General features: G+C 42.9%; 2 protein-coding genes across 7 annotated transcripts in view; one reads left to right on the top strand and one right to left on the bottom strand.

The window, feature by feature from the left end:
• The window catches only part of zmat3 (zinc finger, matrin-type 3), a 181093-nt gene that overhangs the window by 34468 nt on the left and 122438 nt on the right, over positions 1-24187 (bottom strand). The window lies entirely within an intron of this gene.
• Positions 1-24187, top strand: part of si:ch211-247n2.1 (calcium-activated potassium channel subunit beta-2) — a 160833-nt gene that overhangs the window by 109996 nt on the left and 26650 nt on the right. For 3 of the 4 annotated variants that reach the window (XM_039758770.1, XM_039758780.1, XM_039758797.1), the window contains exons 2-3: positions 21759-21875; positions 23396-23566. In XM_039758770.1, the coding sequence (XP_039614704.1) occupies positions 21759-21875; positions 23396-23566 (288 nt within the window). Of the gene's footprint in view, positions 1-618; positions 1419-21758; positions 21876-23395; positions 23567-24187 lie in introns of those variants that run through there. The other variant, XM_039758787.1, reaches the window with a different exon arrangement.

Here is a 24187-nt window from a genome sequence, read left to right as displayed (position 1 = left end):
TACGAGACCAGAGTACCCAAAGGAATACGCCTGTTGGTCCTGCATTTACCACACATGCAATGAATTGAGCCTGTGCTGCTGGACCTGTGAGGAAACAGCAAATCACAATACCACATTGCATATTTAATTCGCTAGGGTGCTTATTCCAGTTATAAGCAGCCAAGAGCTTCAGCCTTCTCATATGCGTAGAGTTTCTAAAGTTTATAGTATCAGGATTTTGAGTGTGCCTGTTCTCCCTGTGTCTGTTTCTCGGGGTATTCTAGAGATGTGTGAGTCCTTAATGAGGATGGGTATGTGTGTGTCCTTGTCTTACAAAGGACTGAGGTGCCAGCCAGGGTGTGTTTCTGTAGTGCTGAAAATACCTCCAGCCACCACAACCATGTACTGGATTAAGCAGCTTTAAGCTCACTGCATATATGAACTAAAGTTTTATTAAGTCATAGCACTCCTTCTGACAGGGTAGCTTATAAAGCTTGTGAAGACCATACTCAATACATGATAGGTGAGGGACAGACTGCCTCTCTTTGTCTCCATACGTGACCTCAGATGTCACATCGGTGACAAGCCCGGTAAAAGAATTTGCTATTGATTCACTCCATCATTTAATTTTAGCTTTCTTCCCTGTATGAATTAAAATGACAAAAACATTCAAATGGCGAATTTGACAGGCTCCTTAATCTGTTGGCAACTGATAACATAGTGTGCATTTTATTTTCTCACAAGCTTACTGGGGTGGTGGTAGTAATTGGGTGGGGGTCAGTGGTTATGTAGTGAGATAGAGCTTGTCTGCCTTAACAAGACATTTACATGGCAGTCTATTTTCCACTTGATCATTTCAAATCAAAAGGGCACCTGAAGGAAGGGTTAATTGACTTAAAACACACAGACAAAGAAGCTAAATGCTAATATTTACTTAGCAGAAAGCATCAGCAGTCAATCTGTGCTCTGAAACACCTGTGTCGCTACGTTGCTATGAGCCTCCTAAGGTAGCCCAATCACAGCGCCAGCACAGAGGGGGACTTTAAACTACAATTAAATCTAAACGCTGATTTATGGAAACAGATCAATGCATCCCAACTGCACCATGACACCTGATCATTAATTCACCATCAGCGCTGCACAGCTCATCAGATGAGTATCGGCTAGCAAAACAATCCAGAAAGCTTAAAAGGGAAAGAAACCTGCACAGCCGAGAACAGGCTGTCTGAGTGCCGAGCCTAAGACTCTTTCATTGGGGGCTTTTGGAAAGCAGAGTTCACCTTGGAATAATCTGACACTAATGCCAAAAAAAAAAGGAAAACGTGCCCACTGACTTAAGAGCACTGAGGAACACAGCAGCTTTTTTTGCTCTCTGGGGTTTTTTTATAAAATGAAGACATGAAGAATTAAAGATTCTGAACATTAAACATCTAAAGGAGGTAAGGCACTATATTTTATTCTTCAGTTTTTTCTACTATACTGTACTATACTATACATGGTGGCTGACGGGTGCTCTACTGATACGGGACAAACTTTGATGCCAATTACCCCATTAAGACAGCAGATCTGGAATAGGGTTAGTAATCGGTAAGTTGTAAACAATTTTAATAACAGTTGAAATTTTGCATAAACTACCATTTATTTTTTATTAACTTTCACATATTGCAAAGTTTGGCTTTCGGAATCATTAATTGAAACAAACTGGAAAGTGAACAAGATGTTCTCCACTAGCAGTAACACTTCCAGTTTTCTTTAAAGATTTTTTTATTTCCAAGTTTGCATCTGAAATTAACAGCTATAGAAATACTAACGACATTTTCTTAGTGCTGTACAAAAAAAAAGATCTGACATCAGCTTCCATTTTTTGGATTTAGAAGCTTGTTTCCTTATGCATGGCGATGTAGTGGTTGCCACTGTTCACCCATAGAGTCAGCAACATGAAGTAATGCCCAGCCTAGTATCTGTGTGCATGGAGTTTGTGCACTCCTAATATCACCATATGACTTTCTGTCAAACGCCAAAGATTTGCTGTTTAGGTTGATCTGTGACTCCAAATTTGTCCAGTATCACTGAGTGTGATTGTATATTTAATGTACTGCAGTCTCATCCAGGGTTGGACCCCTCCCAATCCTGTGAAGGAAGAAACATATTTTTAAAATGGAAGGATGGACAGCGCCTTCTTTGGGAGAAGCCCCTTTAGCTCTTGAGAATGAAGTGTTTTCAATAGTACCCACATTATGCTTTTAATGTCTGAAAACAAATATCAGCTCTCAACTGAAGAAGATAACAAGGCCCATGTGGAATGACCTCCATAATGTCATACCTTTAAGCATGCTGGAGATCTGTACACTTAACCAAGTACTAGCTGGTATTTCTGCTCTTAGGAAATATTCACAATGCAAAATCAGTTTCCCATTTTGTGAAAAATACTAGGAAATGCACGGAAACCAGTAGCTACAAATGGATATCACTAGCAACCAATTTCAATAAACAGTGTATACTTTTACTGTATGTACAGGCCAAGAAGTCATATAATATCACATTGAAATACAAAAAATCTTTATTTTTCCTTATATGTCACAAAAAGGGCCTCCTGTACTCTTGCTGGCCCACTCATTGTGTCGTGTGGAAGCAAATAAAATAGGGAGATGCACATCTGCTTTATTGTACTTCACCCTCAGCAACAATAGAAGTCAGACATGCCCTTCCTGTAGTCTTGCTCTGTCTCCCCAACGGACAGCTCCTTTACTATCGTGCAGTCTCACTGACTGCAGCATGGCGTGGAACAAAAAAAAGTGGAATATATGCCTGCAATATCTTCACTCTATCTCACCCTCCGCAACATGAAAAGAAGTGAGTCACACTTCTTCAGTATGCCTCACTTACTGTATCTTCTCATGTATATTTCTCACCTGGGTACTGGAACTTTTTGTGAAAGATTAATCTCTTCTAAATCTAGTTGTTCTGGATTTGTACAAAGGGCCAGAGTCACCTCAAAAATGTATACAGGTACATTGTACTTAAAACTATTGCCTTTCTTTAGTCTTTGAAGGTTTCAACATATATATACTGCACATACAGTATATTCTATGCCTAGAAATGTCTTGAATAAGACTATGTTCTACTCTACAAACAAAAATACAATTGTAAATGTAGTATATGTACAGCGGGGTGGGAGACGGCATGGTGGCGCAGTGGGTAGCGCTGCTGCCTCGCAGTTAGGAGACTGGGATTCGCTTCCCGGATCCTCCCTGCGTGGAGTTTGCATGTTCTCCCCGTGTCTGCGTGTGTTTCCTCCGGGTACTCCAGTTTCCTCCCACAGTCCAAAGACATGCAGGTTAGGTGCATTGGCGATTCTAAATTGTCCCTAGTGTGTGCTTGATGTGTGGGTGTGTGTGTGCCCTGAGGTGGGCTGGTGCCCAGCCCAGGGTTTGTCTCCTGCCTTGCGCCCTGTGTTGGCTGGGATTGGCTCCAGAAGACCCCCGTGACCCGGTAGTTAGTATATAGCGGGTTGGATAATGGATGGATGGATGTACAGAGGGTTAGAAAACGTGATGTACACAGTATGTGTGTGTAACTACATGAGCATGAAGGAGTACAGGGGCACAGTGGTTGGCACTGCTTCCTCTTGGCTCCAGAACAGAGGACTCAAATTCCAATAATGGCAATGTCTGTGTTTTTGTTCAAGTTTCTCCTCCCATATTCCATAAATGTCTATGTGAATAAATGAGTGTGAGGGCATGAATGAATGTACCCTGTGATGGATTGATGTCCCATCATAGGTTGGTTCCTGGCTTAAGCCCAGTACTTCCGGAATGGCTTCCAGTACCACATTGGCTATTAAAAAGAAAATAGGCGTGTCTGAAAATATATGAATTGATTAAAGGTAGATTAAGGTGTATATGTACTGTATTTATAGGGGCAGCACGTTGGCGCAGTGGGTAGCGCTGCCTCCTCACAGTTAGGAGAACATGGTTTGATTCCCAGGTCCTCCCTGCGTGGAGTTTGCATGTTCTCCCCATGTCTGCGTGAGTTTCCTCTGGTTTCCTCCCACAGTCCAAAAACATGCAGGTTAGGTGCATTTCTAAATTGTGCTTGGTGTGTGGGTGTATGTGTGTCCTGTGGTGGGCTGGCACCCTGCCCAGGGTTTATTTCCTGACTTGTGCCCTGTGTTGGCTGGGATTGGCTCCAGCAGACCCCTGTGACCCTGTAGTTAGGATATAGCGGGTTGGATAATGGATGGATGAATGTATTTATATGCATACATATAGCGTGTGTATACTGTATATATATATACAGTATACGTTGCTACATATTCACTATGAATATATACTTTTGTATAGTTATGTAAATAAATTAAGTATACGTATAAATACATATTGTGGCAGAATGCTGGGGCCATTACTCAGCCGGGGCAGCTCGATATTGGAAGGACCGGAGCAGAGAGTGTATTTAGGACATTATCTCAGCTGGAACGCTAGAGGGCAGTCCCCCCGTCTTACCACCACCAGGGAGCATCTGGACCATTGCCAAGCCCTATTTAGCACCCAGAAGTGCAGCCAGAAGAAGCTCGCTGGACACCTGGGGCCTCATTCATAACGGCGTGCGTAGAACTCACACTATAACATGGCATAAGCACAAAAGCCAAAATGTACTTACGCACAGAAAAATCCAGATGCAGGAATCTGTGCATACGCCAACTTCCATGTTCTTCCGCTACATAAATCCCAGTCAGCGTGAAAAGTAACGCTCGTGCACGCGCTTTATGTAACGCCCCAACTCCTCCTAGAATTATGCCTCTTTGAATATGCAAATCAATATAAATCGCCCTTAAGCTCAGCCTTCTGTGAAAAGATAATGGGAAAAGCACGGGGGAAAATATAAGAATTTTAGAGAATACCAAGTGGAGGCAAAGGAAAAACATACTATTTGTTCAAATAAACCGTGGTATAATCAACAAAAGGAAGTTGATCGAGTGACATAGAGTGTTGGAGAAACTTGAAAGCTCACATATCAAAGTCACCATGAAAAGGCGAGTTGTAGCCCACAGTCCGAGTGTCATATGAAAGATTATTAGGGTACAGAGAAAAAAAAGGCACACAGTGGGGAAAAAGCACGAAATGTCAACTTCAATCTCGACATTTCCACTTTAATCTCGTAGTTTATTTTGTCATTAAAGTAGAACATCATAAACTTCATCTTAAAATTGTTTAATTAACCAGTTTCTCAAATCACATTGTAATTAAAGTAGCACATTAAATGCTTTGTTTTGTATTTGATCTTCTATGTGATCTATGTGTGTGAATCACTACTTGCTTCTTAAACCGGCTCTCTTCCTCCAACTGGACACAGAATCCATTACATTCGTGATATTACAGCTCTCTGAATAACTAAAACACTGAGATGTATACGTGATATCATTTTTATGATGATAGGAGTTAAAGAACATTATTAAACATGTTTCACGGCGCAGTGATTGTGTGCGACCTTCAATGAAATTATTTATTGCAGCAGTACTCATGGGCGGCTCTATGTCCAATAGAATAAGTCCAATGTCAATATCTTATCTTATGCATGGTGGATCGCCACACAATCAGCTCTGTAATAGACGTTAAGCCATCTGTAAGCTTAGATAGCCGATTCTTCAAAACGTTTAAGGAACATTTAAATATCTTCATAGTACATGTTTAATTATTCTCTCCTTCACGCCAGTCCCAGTGAAGAATTTAGATTATTTAAATGAAGTTAAAGTTTATCTGTAAAATATAATAAACATATTTTGCTGCATTTCACCTTAAAAATGATATCGTCATCATATGTAAATACGTGCTTTATAAAGTGGCGCAGGTTTTGCAATATTATAACTGTAGTGCAAGTTTACAGTGAGGTAATTCTACTCAAAAGTACAGATAGTTCTACAAGAAGCAATTGATTGAGTACGTTTATAGTTCTTGGGATGAAAATGTTTCTGAACCGCATGGTCTGTACAGGAAAGGCTTTGAAATGTTTTGCCGTGGATGAGGCAGCATGTGCTTGATGCTGTATACCGATAATTCTCTGATCAGCTGCTGCTGTGATTCCCCACCCAGGCACAGTGATATAAATACTCCAAGTAGTACAGTGAGAGTAATATGGAAAAAGATAATCCGCTGTGGCAACTCCTAATGGGAGCAGCGGAAAGAAGAAGAAGGTGCAGTGAGAGTAACAATGCTAAAGCAGTTATGCTATTTGGAATACTGTGGCTATTCCCTGGACCATTATATTGTTACAAGTTAATTACAATCAGATGCATTACACTAATAAACAATATGCAGTTAGTTTCAGTGTATTTATAAAGCTGCGTCAGGAAAATAAGGAGTAACCACACAGGAACAGTAGCATTGCTTTGATGTTGGGTGCCGCCAGTTTGCAAAACCGAGAGGAGAACTTGCGTACGACAAGGCATGAGGTACCGTGGAAAAGTGCGTGGCTTTACGCCAAGTGTAGGTTTTATACATCGTGATTTGAGCGTACGCACCGTTTATACATGAGGCCCCTGGACTCCTTCTGGGTGTCCTATAAAAGGAGCCAGCCACCACTACTCATATTTAATTTATCATTTATTTACTGTAAATATTCAGACTCTTCGCTGTGACATGCCAGATGGTGGTTAGGTGAATCCTGTTTCCTTTAATTATCCTTGACATGTTTCAAGAACTTGATTGGGGTCCACCTGTGGTGAATTCAATCGACTGGATATCGTTTAGAAAAGCACACACCTGTGTATATGAGGTCCCGCAATGCAATCTGCACGACAGGACAAAAACGTGAGGTTCAAGGAACTCTCTAGAGATTTCTGTGACAACGCTGTGGGGAGACATAAATCAGAACAATGGTATAAAGCCATTTCTAAAACTTTGAGTTTTCCTAAGAGTGCAGTGGCCTCAATAAGAGAAGAAGTTTGGATTCAGCAGGGCTCTTCCTAGAGTTGGCCATCTGCCCAAAACTTAGTAACTGGGCAAGAAGATCCGTGGTTAGAGAGGTGACCAAAAACCCAATGGACAGTCACACAGAGCTTCAAAAGTCCTCTGCTGAGATGGGAGAACCTGTCAGAAGGATGCCCATCTCAGAAGCACTCCATCAATCAGCTATTTATGGTGGAATGGATGTCACTCAAGTATAAGGCATGTGATAGTTTAAAGGTCTCTGAGAACATGAGGAAAAAGATACTTTGGCGTGATGAGTCAAAAATTATACTGTTTGGGCAGAACTCCAAGCACTATGCTTGGCAAAGACCAGGCACTGCTCATCACCTGCCTAATATCATCCCTATGATGAGGAATGGTGGTGTCAGCATCATGCTTTAGGGGTGCTTCTCAGTGGCAGGGGCAGGGAGACTGGTCATAATTAAGGAAAGGATACATGCCGACATGTATTCTCAGATTTAGACAATGCTCCAGTATCCAGTCAGGTCAATGCTGGAGTGGATATTGTAAGATTAAACACAGAAGAGTGTAGTAAAAAATTATGCAGCAAACAGAAAAAGGTTTGGTTTGGCCACGCTGTATACCGAAAAAAGAAAAGAAACACGTCTTCGTAGAAGCGGAGTTCACAACTGAACTAACTAACAGGTTAGGTCTGAGCTATAAATATGGTAGATAGGAGAAATAGGTGGAGTCGGGTGGCCAGAACATGTCGATTCTGGGAAATTACGTCATCAGGGTTTGCCGGAAGTGATGTCAACAGTGGTTGGACCAGTGGTGATGTCATTGAAAGGCAGGGTCATTGGCTGATCTGCAGGTGAACAAAAGGAGAGAGGATCAGGTGAGAGCACCAACTCCCGGGTCTGGATGACAAATAGCACTATTTGAGCCTGTAAACTGTTCTCCGTGTGCACGTGTGTGACAAGATAAACAGTTGGGGCACCTTGAAGGTGAATCCTGTGCCATCATATTATAGTGGAACCCTTTAAAAGGAAGCCAGACTGGAAGTGGTGGGTGCAATGAAATTTTAACCTGGAAGTGATGTCACTTGATCTGCAAGGGAGAGAAGAAGAAGAAGTAATAGGGAACAACCTCAGCCCTAAGCTCAGGGTGGAATTACCACTAGATAAAACATCAAGTTCTCTCCCAAGTGTATGTTTGTGACAATATACAGTGGAACCTCGGTTTGTGAGCATAATTCGTTCCAGAAACGTGCTCGCAGTCCAAAGCACTCGTATATCAAAGCGAATTTCCCCATAAGAAATAATGGAAACTCAGATGATTCGTTCCACAACCCAAAACTATTCATATAAAAATGCTTAATCTATACTAATAAAAGGCAAAGCCCTCACTGACTCACTCACTCACTCACTCACTGACTCATCACTAATTCTCCAGTTTCCCGTGTAGGTAGAAGGCTGAAATTTGGCAGGCTCATTCCTTACAGCTTACTTACAAAAGTTGGGCAGGTTTCATTTCGAAATTCTACGCATGATGGTCATAACTGGAAGCTAATTTTCTCCATATAATGTAATGGAGTTGAGCTGGAATGACGTGGGGGGGCGGAGTTTCGTGTGACATCATCACGCCTCCCACGTAATCACGTGAACTGACTGTCAACGCATTACGTAGAAAACCAGGAAGAGCTCCAAAAAGCGCTTAAGAAAACATGCATTATACAATTGAGAAGGCAGCGAAACAATAAGAAGCGAGCGAGTGACACATACTGTACAAGCATATTCATGCCTGCAGCTACTTCGGAAACAAAGCACGGTGTAAACCTAAAGTTTAAATTAAGTTCATAGACAGGCTGCGCTGGCGTTTGTCATGCCACGGCTAATGCGGGATACAAGTTTAATGAGAGGACGCAGGGTATAAACGACAGTTTTGATCACTTTCTAACTAAGTTCAAATTGCTGGTCAAAGGCTGTGCTTATGCAAATTCCGAGAGACTGTGTTTGTGGGGGGATTGACAGTTAAGGCGGGTGGGGGAGTCACGTCATCATCTCCCCTCCCATTCACCTCATTTCGCTCTGAGCTGAGCTCCGTGGCTAACGCCGTCGTCCGAAGCAACTTCGTCACACTGCCACCAAATACTCACAGAAAAATCCACAAGTTAATACACATGCTGTCTCCAGAGTTTGTCCACACTGAATCCTCCAGGCACTACTTACAAAAGGTTACATTGACAATCGTGTTACGTTATTTTTAAAATGTTTCCTTTTCTTAGCACAAGCACAGCTGAGAGGCTTCAATGCATGTGCTCCATAATGCGTTAAAAAATAATGCATTTAATCACACTTTGCATTACAAGCAAAGGGGAACTTTTGTCAATGCATGATTTCCTGGTACACCGATTACATTGATCAGCGGTTCCCGATTCATTTTACCCTTGCACCCCCTTGGTTTGAGAAGAAGTATGAAAAAATATGACGTTAACACAGAAAAAAAAGATCACCAATTCAAGCTTTATGAATAATCGATTCGCCATCAATAATTGTTTTGGTAAAGCCATACTCAGTGTAATCCTCCTTCCATTTTATAATTTACTAGCAGAATACCCACGCTTTGCAGCGGAGAAGTAGTGTGTTAAAGAAGTTATGAAAAAGAAAAGCAAACATTTTAAAAATAACGTAAGATGATTGACAATGTAATTGTTTTGTCATTGTCATGAGTGTTGCTGGCATATATATATATATATACACACACAGACACATATATAAACATATATATACATATAAACTGTCAACGGCACCCAGGCACAGACAGGCAGACATCTTGTTTTGCACAAACCACCACACGTTTATTTACACTATTTACAAATTATGGTCACAAAGACCCAGAACAATGGTCACAAAGACCCAATCCACACCGTGCACAGTACCCCAATCAGTCAATAATCCTGGCCACAATGCCTTTCTTCGGGCCGCCTCCACTCTCCACTGCTTCGTCCTCCTTCCACCCGACTCCAGCCCTGAATGAAGGGAGACGGCCCCTTTTATAGCTGACCCGGACGAGCCCCTGGTGGTCCCGGCAGTCCTTCGTTGGCCACGCCCCAGCGTGGCGGAAGTGCCGGCTGTCCTCCCGGCTGCTCTCCGGGCGGCGTTATAAATCTTCCCCCCAGCACTTCCTGGTGTGGCAGGAGTGCTGGGGAAACAAGTCCCCAAGGCATTGGGGCGCCTCCTGGCGGTGACCACGGGCTCCTACAAGGAAAGGCTTCCATGCCCTTGACCCGTGGTCCCCAAAGCAACCCGAAAGGCGAACCCCACGTGATCCAGGCAGGGCTCTGACCCTCTTCCGGTCCCTCCTGGCGTCCCGGCCGGGTCATGGCCCCTGGCATCCCTGACAGTGCCCCACAGCCAGCGAAGACCACTCGTGGGAAAGAGCGACCCGTCCCGCGAGGGCAGCAGAGTCCCGAAACGGGTTCTACCTGAGGATAGCCGGGGTCCGGCCCCGCACTCCTAGCAGGGACAGGGGCGGAGACACAATCTGAGCACCAACCCATGGTGCATCCCTGTGCCTTGCACAGGTTGTGCTCCCCCCTTTTACCGGCACCCCGGGGCCTCCTCGATCGGCACCCCCTCCGAGACCTCCGCGCCCTTTGTTCCGAGCCACTCGTTCCCCGTCGGCTCCTCCAGCTGTGAGCGCAGCTGCGCGCGGCAGAGATCATTCCGCTGACGGCCCGACATCAGAGGGCTGTTCCGCCACGAAGGGTTCCTTCAGCCCGCCGGGTCCGTCCCTACAAAAGAGAACACAGGGCAGAACCGCTGCCAGCACCCAGCTCGTGCCATGCGGGCAGCGTTCCCCTCCAATCACCCGGCACTTGCCTGATCGGCACCCTCTCCGCGGCTTCCGTGTCCCTCTCGATGATGGAGTCGTCGGCACCGCCTGCTCTCTCTCTGCCTGCCTCAGGGATTCCCTCTGCTCCCCCAGAGGGCAGCCAGCCATACGCGTGCACCCAGCAACGCGTCTCACTATATTGGAGGAAGCAGCACCCAGCCGCTTAATCCTCCCTTCACTCTTGGACGCCTTGACGGTACGCGACTTTGTATTAACAAACACAAGCCCCTTTCCGTCTGCGTCCCTACAGTACAGCGCGAGGCCGCAGCCAACTCGGGGCGGAGGGCACTGGGACCCGGGCACTAAGCAGCCCGTGTCCATTCTCGTCCTCTCGGACTCCCCTCGCCAGCGCATACAGCCATTAGCGCCGCACTATTTGTCGGAGGGCTGCTTACTCGAAACTGCTCATCGTTATCACAGCCATTTTCGGCAGACCCTCCCAGTTGCTGTACGGAGTCGGCTGTACTCACCAAATCCGCCGTTCTCTCCGGCTGGAGATTCCAGCGCCCAGCGCCCCCGCTGTCAGTCGAAACTTCCGTAAGGTCGCGGCGCCTTCTTCTCCAGATCCCGCACTGCAGCCCGGAGGGCACGTAGCAACTGTAACACACTCTGCTCTGCAGGCTGAAGGCACGCCCCAGCTCCGTCAGAGCAGCCGGCAAGGACAGAAAGTCAACCGACGCGGAGCCTACCTGTACGTCAGCCTCCGACGTCGGCCACTTCCTGTGGGCCCTCTCCTCTGGCCCAATCGGGTCTCCCCCCGGCCCGTGACGAATGTTCCTTGGTCCCGCCTCTCTTCGGTCATTGGCGGGCACCCAAGACATACCGTCCAACCGCGTGCCTGTCAGGGGGAGGGACATCCGGTCCGCGGCCATCTTACCTCCCTTTTCTCGGCGTCGATATGCCTGCCGGCAGCTCCGTTGTTGCCAGCACTCTTCGAGACGCAGCGTCTCCTTCTCCGCAGCCTTCGCGGCTGCCGCGTGTTGCCAGCACCCTGCAGACCGGCATGCCCGCCACCGACGTGAATCCGGGAAGTCCCTGCCTGAGAAAGAAAAAACACGCCCGGCCCTCCCGGGCCGGCTGCCACTAGGCAGGGGACTCACCTTCCCGGACCCGTCCAACCGAGGACACCTCCTCGGCGAGGCTTCTTCCGACGCCATGCCGCCTCGGCCTGCAGCAATGGCACGATCCCTGGAGACCGCTGCTCTCCAGCTAGGCATACCGCCGCCCGTGTCAGGGAAGTATGGCCATCAAACGGACCCCTGGCGGTCCGTGGGGTTTCTTCTCTCCAGCGGGGCTGTGTGCACGCAGCACCCGCGGAACGTGGGTGGTGTCCCCTGCTGCGCCCGGCCGTCCACAACAAATTTATTTGTTGCAGATCCCCGCCTTGCAACAGGCGGAGCATCCTGCCGGCTGTGCCAGACGTCAACGGCACCCGGGCACAGACAGGCAGACATCTTGTTTTGCACAAACCACCACACGTTTATTTACACTATTTACAAATTATGGTCACAAAGACCCAGAACAATGGTCACAAAGACCCAATCCACACCGTGCACAGTACCCCAATCAGTCAATAATCCTGGCCACAATGCCTTTCTTCGGGCCGCCTCCACTCTCCACTGCTTCGTCCTCCTTCCACCCGACTCCAGCCCTGAATGAAGAGAGACGGCCCCTTTTATAGCTGACCCGGACGAGCACCTGGTGTTCCCGGCAGTCCTTCCGTTGGCCGCCCCAGCGTGGCGGAAGTGCCGGCTGTCCTCCCGGCTGCTCTCCGGGCGGCGTTATAAATCTTCCCCCCAGCACTTCCTGGTGTGGCAGGAGTGCTGGGGAAACAAGTCCCAAGGCATTGGGGCCTCCTGGCGGTGACCACGGGCTCCTACAGGGAAAGGCTTCCATGCCCTTGACCCGTGGTCCCCAAAGCAACCCGGAAGGCGAACCCCACGTGATCCAGGCAGGGCTCTGACCCTCTTCCGGTCCCTCCTGGCGTCCCGGCCGGGTCATGGCCCCTGGCATCCCTGACAAAACATATATATAAATATATATATATATATATATACAAACACATATATATACAGTTATATATATATACACACACACATATATACATACTGTATATACAACATATACATATCTACATATATACTGTATATACACATATATATACAAATCTACATATATATATATTAGGGGTGGGACTCGATTAAAAAAATTAATCCAATTAATTAGAGGCTGTGTAAGAATTAATCTTGATTAATCGTATGTAATCGACACGTAAATTTGCCCCAAATCGCAAATGTTTTTTTTTAATTTAAAACGGTTTTAGTGGGCTTACAGAATCAAATAATAGACATGGACATGAATATTGTAAACTGAAGCTGTTTTAATTTCTGAAAAAAAGCTTTAAACTGCATTTGAATTCAAAACAGAAACAAAAATATCATCCCTGGTTAAAATTGGGCAGACTTAAAAATAAAGTGGTAGTTTAAGTACTTTAAGTACATTTTCAGAATAGTATTGTCTTTAAATAATAATAACCAAAATTTCAACATAAAGTGCAGTTTTTCTTCTTAAAAAAATAAGTCAGAAACATAAAAGGTAATTTGACCAGCTTACTCTTTAAACTCTGAGTAACATTAGCCAAAATTATTTTGTACATTAGGCTAAAACAGTGTGATCATTGAACATTTTGTAATTAGATGTATTTAGAATTACTAACGGTCACGGAAGTCCAATGATCCCCAGTAAGAGCCACAAAGTCCGCTTTCTGTAATGCATCTAATTTTGCTTGCTTTTCAGTGTGCACAAAACCATGCTTTTATCAAGGCTTCGCACGGGTAGTCGAAATGATCAGTCGTAGGAACGCGCTTTATTCCGACTCTAACATTTTTGTAGCTGTGATGTGTGCATCAGTGTAATGGATGTACCAGGAAATCATGCATTGACAAAAGTTCCCGTTTGCTTGGAATTGAAAGTGTGATTAAATGCGTTATTTTTAACGTTATGGAGTACATGCATCGAAGCTTCTCAGCTGTGCTTGTGCTAAGAAAGGGAAAATTTTAAAAATAACGTAACATGATTCTGCGTTAACCTAATATTTTTCATACGTCCCAAACCAAGGAGATGCGAAGGTAAAATGAATCGGTAGCGCACATACTCAGTACATCCCTCTCGAATCGAACCTCGAATGTCGGCATTAGAGGCTTAAGACTCTACAATTAGCCACAGCGTGTGGCTTGTCTATGCTAAAGTATGTATTGTAGATCGGGTATATATATACATTTATATATATATACCCGTATCGCAGTGGAGAAGTAGAAGTTATGAAAAGGGGAACATTTTAAAAATAACGTAACATGATTGTCAATATACAGTAATTGTTTTGTGAGTGTTATTGAATGTTGCTGTCATCAAGGATTTGATTATCATTATTTCTTTCAATCAGGCTCGTATTTGTAGGATGTGTTCAAGTTACATTCCGTGTTTGTCAATCGCTGTAAAGATAAGAGGTTTCATTCATCGATTAGTTCCTTACTGCATCAATAAACAGCTCGTCTTCCTTTTATCTGTGATGTGACAAACTGCATGCACGGGTTTTTTTACACTGTCTTCCTTTAGCAGGACATTCACTTTTTCCACCGTGTGCTTTGTTTCCGCAGTAGCTGCACTTATGAATATGATTGTATGTATAAGACGCTTCATATTTTTTGCTGCCTTCTCAATTGTGTAATTCGGTTTTTGTTCAGCACTCTTTGGAACTGTTGCTTTTTGTCTGTGCACTGCGTCAGTTCACGTGAGCCGCTTGGTGTTCTTGCATCGAAGGTTCCCAGCTGTACTGGTGCCATCTGTGTAATGTCAGCTAAGACCCGGCACTTAAAAGTTTCTCTCGCAGTTTCAATGAGTTTGTGCCAAACACCACCCTGACCATCTCATCTTCCTCTGCATAAGCACAGTCCTTCACCCGTGAATATTTACCGGCAGTGTTTGTATTGGATTGCCGCTGATGGACGGCCTTATATGGGCAGGCACTAAATTACAAACGCTAGTGGCAGCCTGTCTATGAACTTAATTTAATATAAACTTACGGTTCACGCCGTGCTTTGTTTCCGCAGTAGCTGTACTTATGAATATGCTTGTATGCATCATTTGCTTCATAATGTTTTTCTGCCTTCTCAATTGTGAAATGGCGTTTTGTGCTCATCGCTGTTTGGAGTTCTTCCTTGTTCTCTACGTACTTACGTAGGAGGCGTGATGATGTCACACAAACTCCGCCCGACGCCATCTCCAACTCAAGACTCCATTACATTATATGGAAAAATAGGTTCCAGTTATGACCCTTACGCGTAGAATTTCGAAATGAAACCTGCCCAACTTTTGTAAGTAAGCTGTAAGGAATAAGCCTGCCAAATTTCAGCCTTCTACCTACACGGGAAGTTGGAGAATTAGTGATGAGTCAGTGAGTGAGTGAGTGAGTGAGTGAGTGAGTGAGTGAGTGAGTGAGGGCTTTGCCTTTTATTAGTATAGATATATTAGCCATGATTAAATGAACGGTAAAAAAGTAAGAGCGAAGCGAGGGTGACTTATTCAGGCAGGCATATATATGACAGCAACACTCATGACAATATAAATCATGTTACGTTATTATTAAAATGTTTCCTTTTTTTTTTCATTACTTCTTTAACACACTACTTCTCCGCTGCGAGGCGCGGGGATTTTGCTATATATATATATGAATGACCTCCAAAGAGTGCGGAGACTTTTGATATCGTGAACGTGTCTGCAAAAACTGGGGTCTCCTGCCCAGCAAAAGTCAAGCAGCCGGCACGCGCGCATAGCTGTGCCAGCCTTTGAGACACTGACTGCGCTTCTGCCTTAAGTCAAAGTGAGCACTTTTAATTTTTTTCATCCTCCCCCTGCGCTATAGCCCTGACAAGTGCAAACACAGGACCCCTTTTCTACACCGCGGCAAACTAATATTAAGGCGCTCCGCACTTTCTTTTGCACGTATACGATTATGAGGTCCTCAGCTCGGATTATGAAGACACACACACAAGTGGAGGACTGACAGTGCCATCACAGCCGATTAATGGCGGAGACATCTCACCAGTCTACACAAGACCCACCGTGACTGTCCCCAAAAGGCGCTTATATCGTCAGCGAACACATCTCTCTATACTATATAAAAGAAAAATGGAACTTTCCTTTCTTTACAACTTTTTTCCTTTTATCCCAAACGAAAGCCTTTCTCTCTTAACACTGCAGAGGATACAAAACTAATTTTCTTTAATTGCTGGTAAGGCACATTACCAGATGCAGAAATTTGGACATTCACATGTAATTTCTATAACACAGCCGTCGTGTAGCACCTTTCAAAAGGGATCTACTACCGAGAGATGATCCATATACATTTTAGCTGCTGTTAGTACTACTTACCTGTTGTGTTACACAGTCTTTAAAATGTAGTTTACCCGCAACCACTCCAGTAGTGCTCAATGTACCTGTACTTCTTAAAACATTAATGTTTTACTGTTTAATAACTTATAGGCTACATTTTATTTTTCCCTTGCACTCAGTAACCAAAGCTATACACACACATATAGACACATACATATTATACACATATATATACTTGTGTGTATGTTTGTATGTATGTGTGTATATATATACACACACATACATACATACATACACACACACACATATATATAATTTGTGTGTGTGTATGTATGTATGTGCGTGTATATATGATGTAGATAGCTATGTATATATATATATAATATATATGTATATATATATGTGTATATATATCTGTATATATGTATATATTTGTATATGTGTATATATATATATATGTATATGTATATATATATGTGTATATATATAACTTTATATGTGTGTGTGTGTGTGGCAGGCAGCGATTCCAGCGAAACAGCGAAACAATAAGAAGTGAGCGAGTGACATATACCCATATTCATGAGTGCTGCTACTTCGGAAACAAAGCACGGTGTAAACCTGAAGTTTAAATTAAGTTCATAGACACGTTGCCGCTGGCGTTTGATATGCCCACGGGTAATGCGGGATACAAGTTTAATGAGAGGGCGCAGGATATAAACGAGAGTTCTGATCACTTTGTAACTAAGTTAAAATTGCACGTGAACGGCTGTATTTATGCAAATTCCTAGAGACTGTGTTTGTGGGGGATTGACAGTTAAGGCGGGTGGGGAAGTCATGTCATCATCTCCCCTCCCATTCACCTCATTTCGCTCTGAGCTGAGCTCCGCCAGCGCAGTCTTACAGAAGTGACTTTGTGACGCTGCTACCAAATACTCACAGAAAAATCCACAAGTTAATACACACGCTGTCTCTAGAGTTTCTCCACACTGAATCCTCCAAGCACTACTTACAAAAGGTTACATTGACAATCACACAGCTGAGAAGCTTCGATGCATGTGCTCCATAACGCATTAAAAAAATTATGCATTTAATCACAGTTTCAATTACAAGCAAAGTTGAACTTCTGTCAATGCATGATTTCCTGGTATATCGATTACATTGATCAGCGCTTCCCAAAACCTGAGTATATAAAGACGGTGTCGGAATATTTCGGAATATATAAAGTCAGCGCTGGAATATATAAAGTCAAATCTTGAATATATAAAGTCAGCGTCGGAATATATTGTCACGCTTGGGTCACAGATTTGCACAGAGACACTGGAGGTCATAGAAACAAGAAGGATTTTTAGTGAAACACTGCAAACACATGAGCTTAAACGTGCTCCATGACAAGTCAGAGATGACAGTTCCGCTAGGAGCAGAGAGAGAGAGCGATAAAAGCAAGCAAACAATCAATTTTCAACTGACAGGCGCTGCACAAGGCTTTTAAGTTAGCGGAGTATCGCGCAAGGTTTGCATTACGCGTTATAGCGGAAGTGAGAAAGTAAAGAGCAATGTGAGGGTAGTCTGTGTTTCAGGGGTTGTGGTTTGCCCAGAGGCGTCTGTATCTTCTTGGGGTGCGATCAGGCCTCCAGCTCATACCCTCCCCCTCAGCTTTATTCACATTCCCGTGAATCAAGCGACTCTCTGTACCAGGTTCATTTAGTCTTGATAATACGTCTGCGTTGACGTGTTCAGAACCTGGTCGATGTTTTACTGTGAAACGGTAAGGTTGTAAGCCCAGAAACCATCTCATGAGGCGAGAGTTTGTATCTTTCTGTCGGTATTGAAGTGGAGCATGATCAGTTACCAAAGTGAAGTTTCGTCCGTTCAATATATAAAGTCATCGTCGGAATATACAAAGTCAGTGCTGGAATATCCATCCATTTCCCAACCCGTTGAATCCGACCACAGGGTCTCGGGGGTCTGCTGGAGCCAATCCCAGTCACCACTGGGCGCAAGGCAGGAACCAATCCTGGGCAGGGCACATGCATTATTTTCAAAACATTAACTGAACAGTGTTTTTTTAATTTATTTTTCTGAATACGTTTTTTGTTAACTTACTTCAGTTCAGAGTCGTTTCAATCAATATATTTTCACTTTGACTTTATATATTCAGGAATGAGTTTATATACTCCGATGTTGACTTTCTATAATCAGGAATGACTTTATATATACCGACGCTGACTTTATATGTTCAAGTTTTGACTTTATATATTTGGGAATGACTTTATTTATTCAAGTTTTGACTTTATATATTCCAGCGCTGACTTTATATATTCAGAAAATCAATGTATTTGCCTGTTTTGCACCCAAGCGCGGGTATTTTGCTATATATATATATATATATATATATATATATATATATATATATAGTTATATATATATATATATATATAATATATAGATATATATATATAGATATGACAACAACATTCATATCAATGACAAAACAATTACATTAACAATCATGTTACGTTATTTTTAAAATTTTTCCTTTTCCTTTTCATAACTTCTTTTACACACTACTTCTCATGCTCTGGCCTTGGTATTCTACTAGTACAAAATATAAAGTAAAAATACATAAAACAAATTAACCTGCACTTTACCTTTAAAAAGAATCATGGCTGGTGTGAGTGAGTTTCTAAACTCTTGTGGGATTCCACTCAACGGAACGACACCAGAAGACCGTCCCAAAGCAATCGCAGTCTCCCAGCGCTGTAGCAGTTCGCCGTATAAGCGTATCCAAAATGATCGCAGACATGCTGTGTTTCCCGTCGATGGGTGATACAAGGAACATTATAAAGATCCCGCTACAATAAATAACCGCGCTGTTGCTGTTTCAAGCTGAATAAAGCTAGTGTTGTTAAAGTACTGAGACTCAGCTTTGTGTTTTGGGGCGCAAGACGGGGACTCGCACTTCACAGCGAGCGCACATACACACAGTCACAATGCTGTAGTAAACATTATACACTCATACGGCTGTTGACTATATGAGTGAGGCTATATATATAGGATGGTCCAGATCTAATTATGCAATTTTCATTACGCTATAACTTATTAAGTTTATTACATAGAGAATTTACAAAAAATTCTTTTTGTTGCTGATAGATGGCAGCACCTGCCCTGCATTCCAAAATGGAGTGGCAACGGTTGTCAGTTGAACAGCGGGTGCGATGTGTTCGCCTTTTCATAATTGCATAATTAGATCTGGACCACCCTGTACAGTGGAACCTCGGTTCACGACCATAATTCGTTCCAAACCTCTGGTTGTAAACTGATTTGGTCGTGAACCGAAGCAATTTCCCCCATAGGATTGTATGTAAATACAATTAATCCATTCCAGACTGTACAAACTGTATGTAAATATATTTTTAAGCACAAATATAGTTAATTATACCATAGAATGCAAAAACATTGAATAACACTGACACAAACACCCAGGCGCCCTGCTCAGCTACAAGCGCAGGCTCGCTCTCAGCTGCATGCCCTCTCTCTCTCTCTCCAGCACGTGAGCCCACGCTCTCTCTCTCTCTTTCTTTCCAGCACGCAAGCCCATGCTCTCCAGCACACGCGCTCTCTTTCTCTCTGTAACATTGCAGCAGTTCACGCTATTGTCTTGCAAGCCGATCTCTGTATAAACACTTTTTTTTAATGAGTTTTAAGCACAGGGGGGAAAAAAGGAACATTTGAACAAATCAGAACTTTATTTAAAAACCAACCACAAGCAACCAAGAAAGTAACATTACAGGAGTTTGCGCTATAGCCTTGCAAGTTGATCACTTTTTTTAATGAGTTTTAAGCACAGGGGAAAAAAATGAACATTTGTAAAAAGTGAAAAGTAACACTGCAACAATTCACGCTATGAACCGAAAAATGAACATTTGAAAAATCCATAATACAAAAACCATAAACCACCAAGAAAACTAACCTTGCATGAGTCGAGTTCTGACATGAAGTGAGGAGGAACTGGGTGTAGAGAAGGTTACAGTTTTGAGGGAGAGTCTGGCTCCGCGATAGAGGGATGTTTTCCTTCAGGTGTTTTCTCTCTTGTGATTTCTTGGGTTTCTGGTGTTTTTAGCTGTTTAGCTGGTGGGAGCGAAAGCCTCATGCAGCCATTCCAAAAACAAAGTTCTTGTGACCCAACCCTTCGTGTTTGCCCTCCACATTACTGGCAGTCTGGCTTTGTTTACATTGTGCTGCTTGAAAGCATGAGGGTTCTCAAATTGGTAAATGAATAAACTGGTAAACAGTTTTTCCACCTCTTTCAGCACTTGAGGCCTCTGCCTGGTTAACGCTGTAACTCCTTTTGCAACATCAGCTGCTTTAATAGATTCTTTCTGCTTTAGAATAGTCGAAATCGTAGGTTTTGACTTCTGGTACTCGCCGGTAAGATCAGTAACAGAAATGCCATGCTCATACTTTTCAATAATTTCTTTCTTTACTTCGATTTCAATTCTCTGCAAAACTTTCTTCTCACCACTCTTCACTTGCTTAGAAGCCCTGGCTAACCGCAAAAGCACACAAAATACTGTAGGGCACAAAGAGATCACAGATAAAGCATGCACGTCTGACTGAGAACAATGAACAGGGAGCGGCTCAACACGTGCTTAAATACAGTAATTGGCGAGTATGAACCGGAAGGGAAATGAAATAGAGCACAAAGAGTTCACAGCAAAAACATGCACGCACGTGCAAGCACGCACAAGCACACACGTCTGACTGAGAACAATGCAACACGTGCGGAAATCATCAGCGCGCACAAACCGAAAGGGAAACTGGCTTGTTCGTATACCGAGTGTGTGGTCATGAACCGAGGCAAAAGTTTGGCGAACTTTTTGGTCGTAAACCGAGTTGTATGTGTACCGAGACGCTCGTGAACCGAGGTTCCGCTGTACATATATCGTTTATCACGGCCAATACCCCCAGGCTGCCAGATGGAGCCCTCCCTGCAACATGGAGGTGCCCCGAAGACCAGCAGGGAATCCTGGACAATGGAGTTTTTATCCACAGACCTGCTGGATACCATGGAGGCCGCAACAGGGAGGAGCAAAGGATATTCTCCCTACACCCGAAGTACATCCGAGTCACACGGAAAAGGGAAATGACGTGCTTCCGGGGTGAAGAAAAGGACTTTTTATCTGACCCGGAAGTGATAGGAGATCACATGGACTGGGGATTGGAAACACTTCCGGGTCAGGGACTATAAAAGACTGAGAGAGATACTAGAGCGTTGAGCTGAGCTGGGTGGAAGGATGGCAACGCGTCTGGGAGTGGAGGATTGTATTGTTATTGATTATTGGTATTTATTATATGAGTATTGTGGAGAGGAGGGTGCTTGTGCACTGTATTTGTCCAAATAAAGAAGATTATTGGACTTTTACCTGGTGTCTGGTGTCTTGGACAAGGGTTCAAGGGAGCGATAGCACCCCCTATCTGTCACTATCTATCACACACTGTATATATATATATATATATATATATATATATATACATATATATATGTGTATATGTACATATTCATTTGCTTCTTCATGTCTCCTTTAGGTCTTCACGTTATACCACTCAAAGCTCAGCGTACAGAAGAAGCTGCACTCAGACGTCCAAAAGTATGTTCCTTTGGACGAGCACCAGAGCTTCTCAAGGTACCCAGCATGAAAGAAGGTATGACTATAAAGAGGGTAGATAGGAAAGTCCATTTTTATTTGAATTTCTATGTTTAGTATGGTATGTGTATTTTTCTTCCTTCTAGATTTCCTCTTTGACTGAAACTAATAAATTAGTCTTTTCAAAAATGTCATTTTTACATAGCAGGAGATGTAACTTGAGCAGAACTTTACATTTACATTGTCAGTAGAATAATGAATATTTTCACATTGAAGTGCAAATTTATTTAAAATGCAAATGAATTTAATGCAGGACTGAAAAAGATCAATTTTAATTCTACAATCACTTATATAAAATAAAATGCTGATTTTAAGCTCAGTTGTTGTGTATGAAGGGTTTCCCTGGTCTGCTGTCTGGGAATCAAACAGCATCTTGTGAAGTCCAACATCTTGTCCTGTTTCAAAGTAAAACCTCAGTGATTTTTGTAGTTATTCTTAATTTTGTAAATATTTCCATGTGGAAATACTACTGAGAATTCATAAAAAGCCTGTTGATGATCAACCAATCTTCATTTCAGTTGACATATTTGCATGATGGTCATGATGAATTTAGATTCTTTTATCCATTCCTTATGCAACTTATGGTCCAGAGTCTGTCTACATTAGCTTTGGGACAAGATGAGGACCAACCCTAAGCACCAAATGAGTCCATTGAAGGTTTTACTAATACTCAATCTCCCACATTCAATGAGCCAACAATAAATCTAACCTATATGTCTTATTGTGGGGGAGAAAAATTGGAGTAACTGGAAACAAAACCGCTCCACACAATGAACAGCCGCTTAAAAACCAGTCTCCAGGAGCTGTGAGGCATCAGCACTAGCCACTGTACCACTCTAGCACCCATTAATGTAGAGTGCTTATTCATTTTCTTCAGATATTTATTATAAAACATAACCAAAGATGGTTAACTGATGATTCTAAATTGACACCTGTGTGTGTATGAGTATGGTATGGTTGTGTGCATGATGGGGCCATATAATGAGCAGGTTTCTGCCTTGAACCCAATGCTGCTGGGATATGTTCCAGCATCCCAACTCTGATCCACTTTAACTTGCAACCTTGCACCAGTTGGCCTGACAATTAAAAAGACAAATGAGAGCTGAGCTGGATGAGCTAAATGTGAGGGTGGTGAGCTCATGGCACACTTCACGTGACAGATTTAACTTTGCCACAATGTTCCTATACTTGAACTACAGATTCAAAATAAGAAGGCCACAAAGGGACTTGGAATGTACACCTACAACAACTGGGTTTGGTTTAACCTTCCAAAATGATATTAAAACTTATACAGCCTATTATAAAAACAGCACAGCCTTACCAAAAAATCCATGAGCTGCAAAAACACAAACTGTACAGTTTAAAACTTTGGAATGGAGTTTGTTTGTTCATTGAAACACTGTAACATTGGAAACAATACCTATGATAGCGAAGATACAGGAGTGTTGTTCAAAAGAAAAGAATAATGAAAATAACGCATTTTGTGTATTTTTCTTTCCCTTCCTGGTATACATTAAGGACATTTTACCAGAAAATACGTCAGTATGAGCTCTTGGACAAAAAGAAAACTGTTACAGCTTTAAAAGCAGGAGAAGACAGAGCCATTCTGTTGGGCCTTGCGATGATTGCCTTATCAATGATGATGTACTTCCTCCTGGGAATTACGATGATCCGCTCCTACAAAGACAGGTATTATTTTCTCAATCAACACACAATAGCACACAGAAAGATGGTTAAGAGACTGTGCCACAAACTAGAATGAATCTGCCTTATGGATGATGAAAGATAACATAAGTGGCAAAAATGAATTTAGCTGTACAGTAAGTTAAGCTGCTCCATAAAACTTAGCCAGGTAGGTGAAACCGGGGCCCTCAAAAGTTTGGCTCCTAGTAGGCTGTGGTGGGTTCTCTCTTTTGTTCCATTCAAATGCTGCCTTCTCATTGAAATTCTTTCTGAATTAGGCTTTTCTGTTTCTAAATTTGCTCAACAGTTTTAAAACTAAGTCTAATGTACAGTTCCTTGAGGGCTGCATTGTTAAATTTCACACACTCACATTACTCGCCTTTTTACTATTTGCTTGATCAGGTGTCTATTTTCCCTATTTTACACATTTTGAGTGTTTCAGAAATAAATGTCAATACTTCTACACAATTTCATAAAGATACGTTTTGATATGATGTACGTCAGCATGGGGTTTTATTCACTGAACTTCTGCATGATCCCAGCTTCCTTTACTATACTGAATTATAAATTCAGCCAACATAAATAATCAGCAACATATTCAATTCAAATTCATGCTTTGATTATATG

The sequence above is a fragment of the Polypterus senegalus genome, chromosome 1 (assembly GCF_016835505.1).
Source record: "Polypterus senegalus isolate Bchr_013 chromosome 1, ASM1683550v1, whole genome shotgun sequence".
Lineage (NCBI taxonomy): Eukaryota > Metazoa > Chordata > Cladistia > Polypteriformes > Polypteridae > Polypterus > Polypterus senegalus.
Note: the sequence above shows the minus strand (reverse complement) of the source record. Positions and strands in the feature narration are given on the sequence as shown.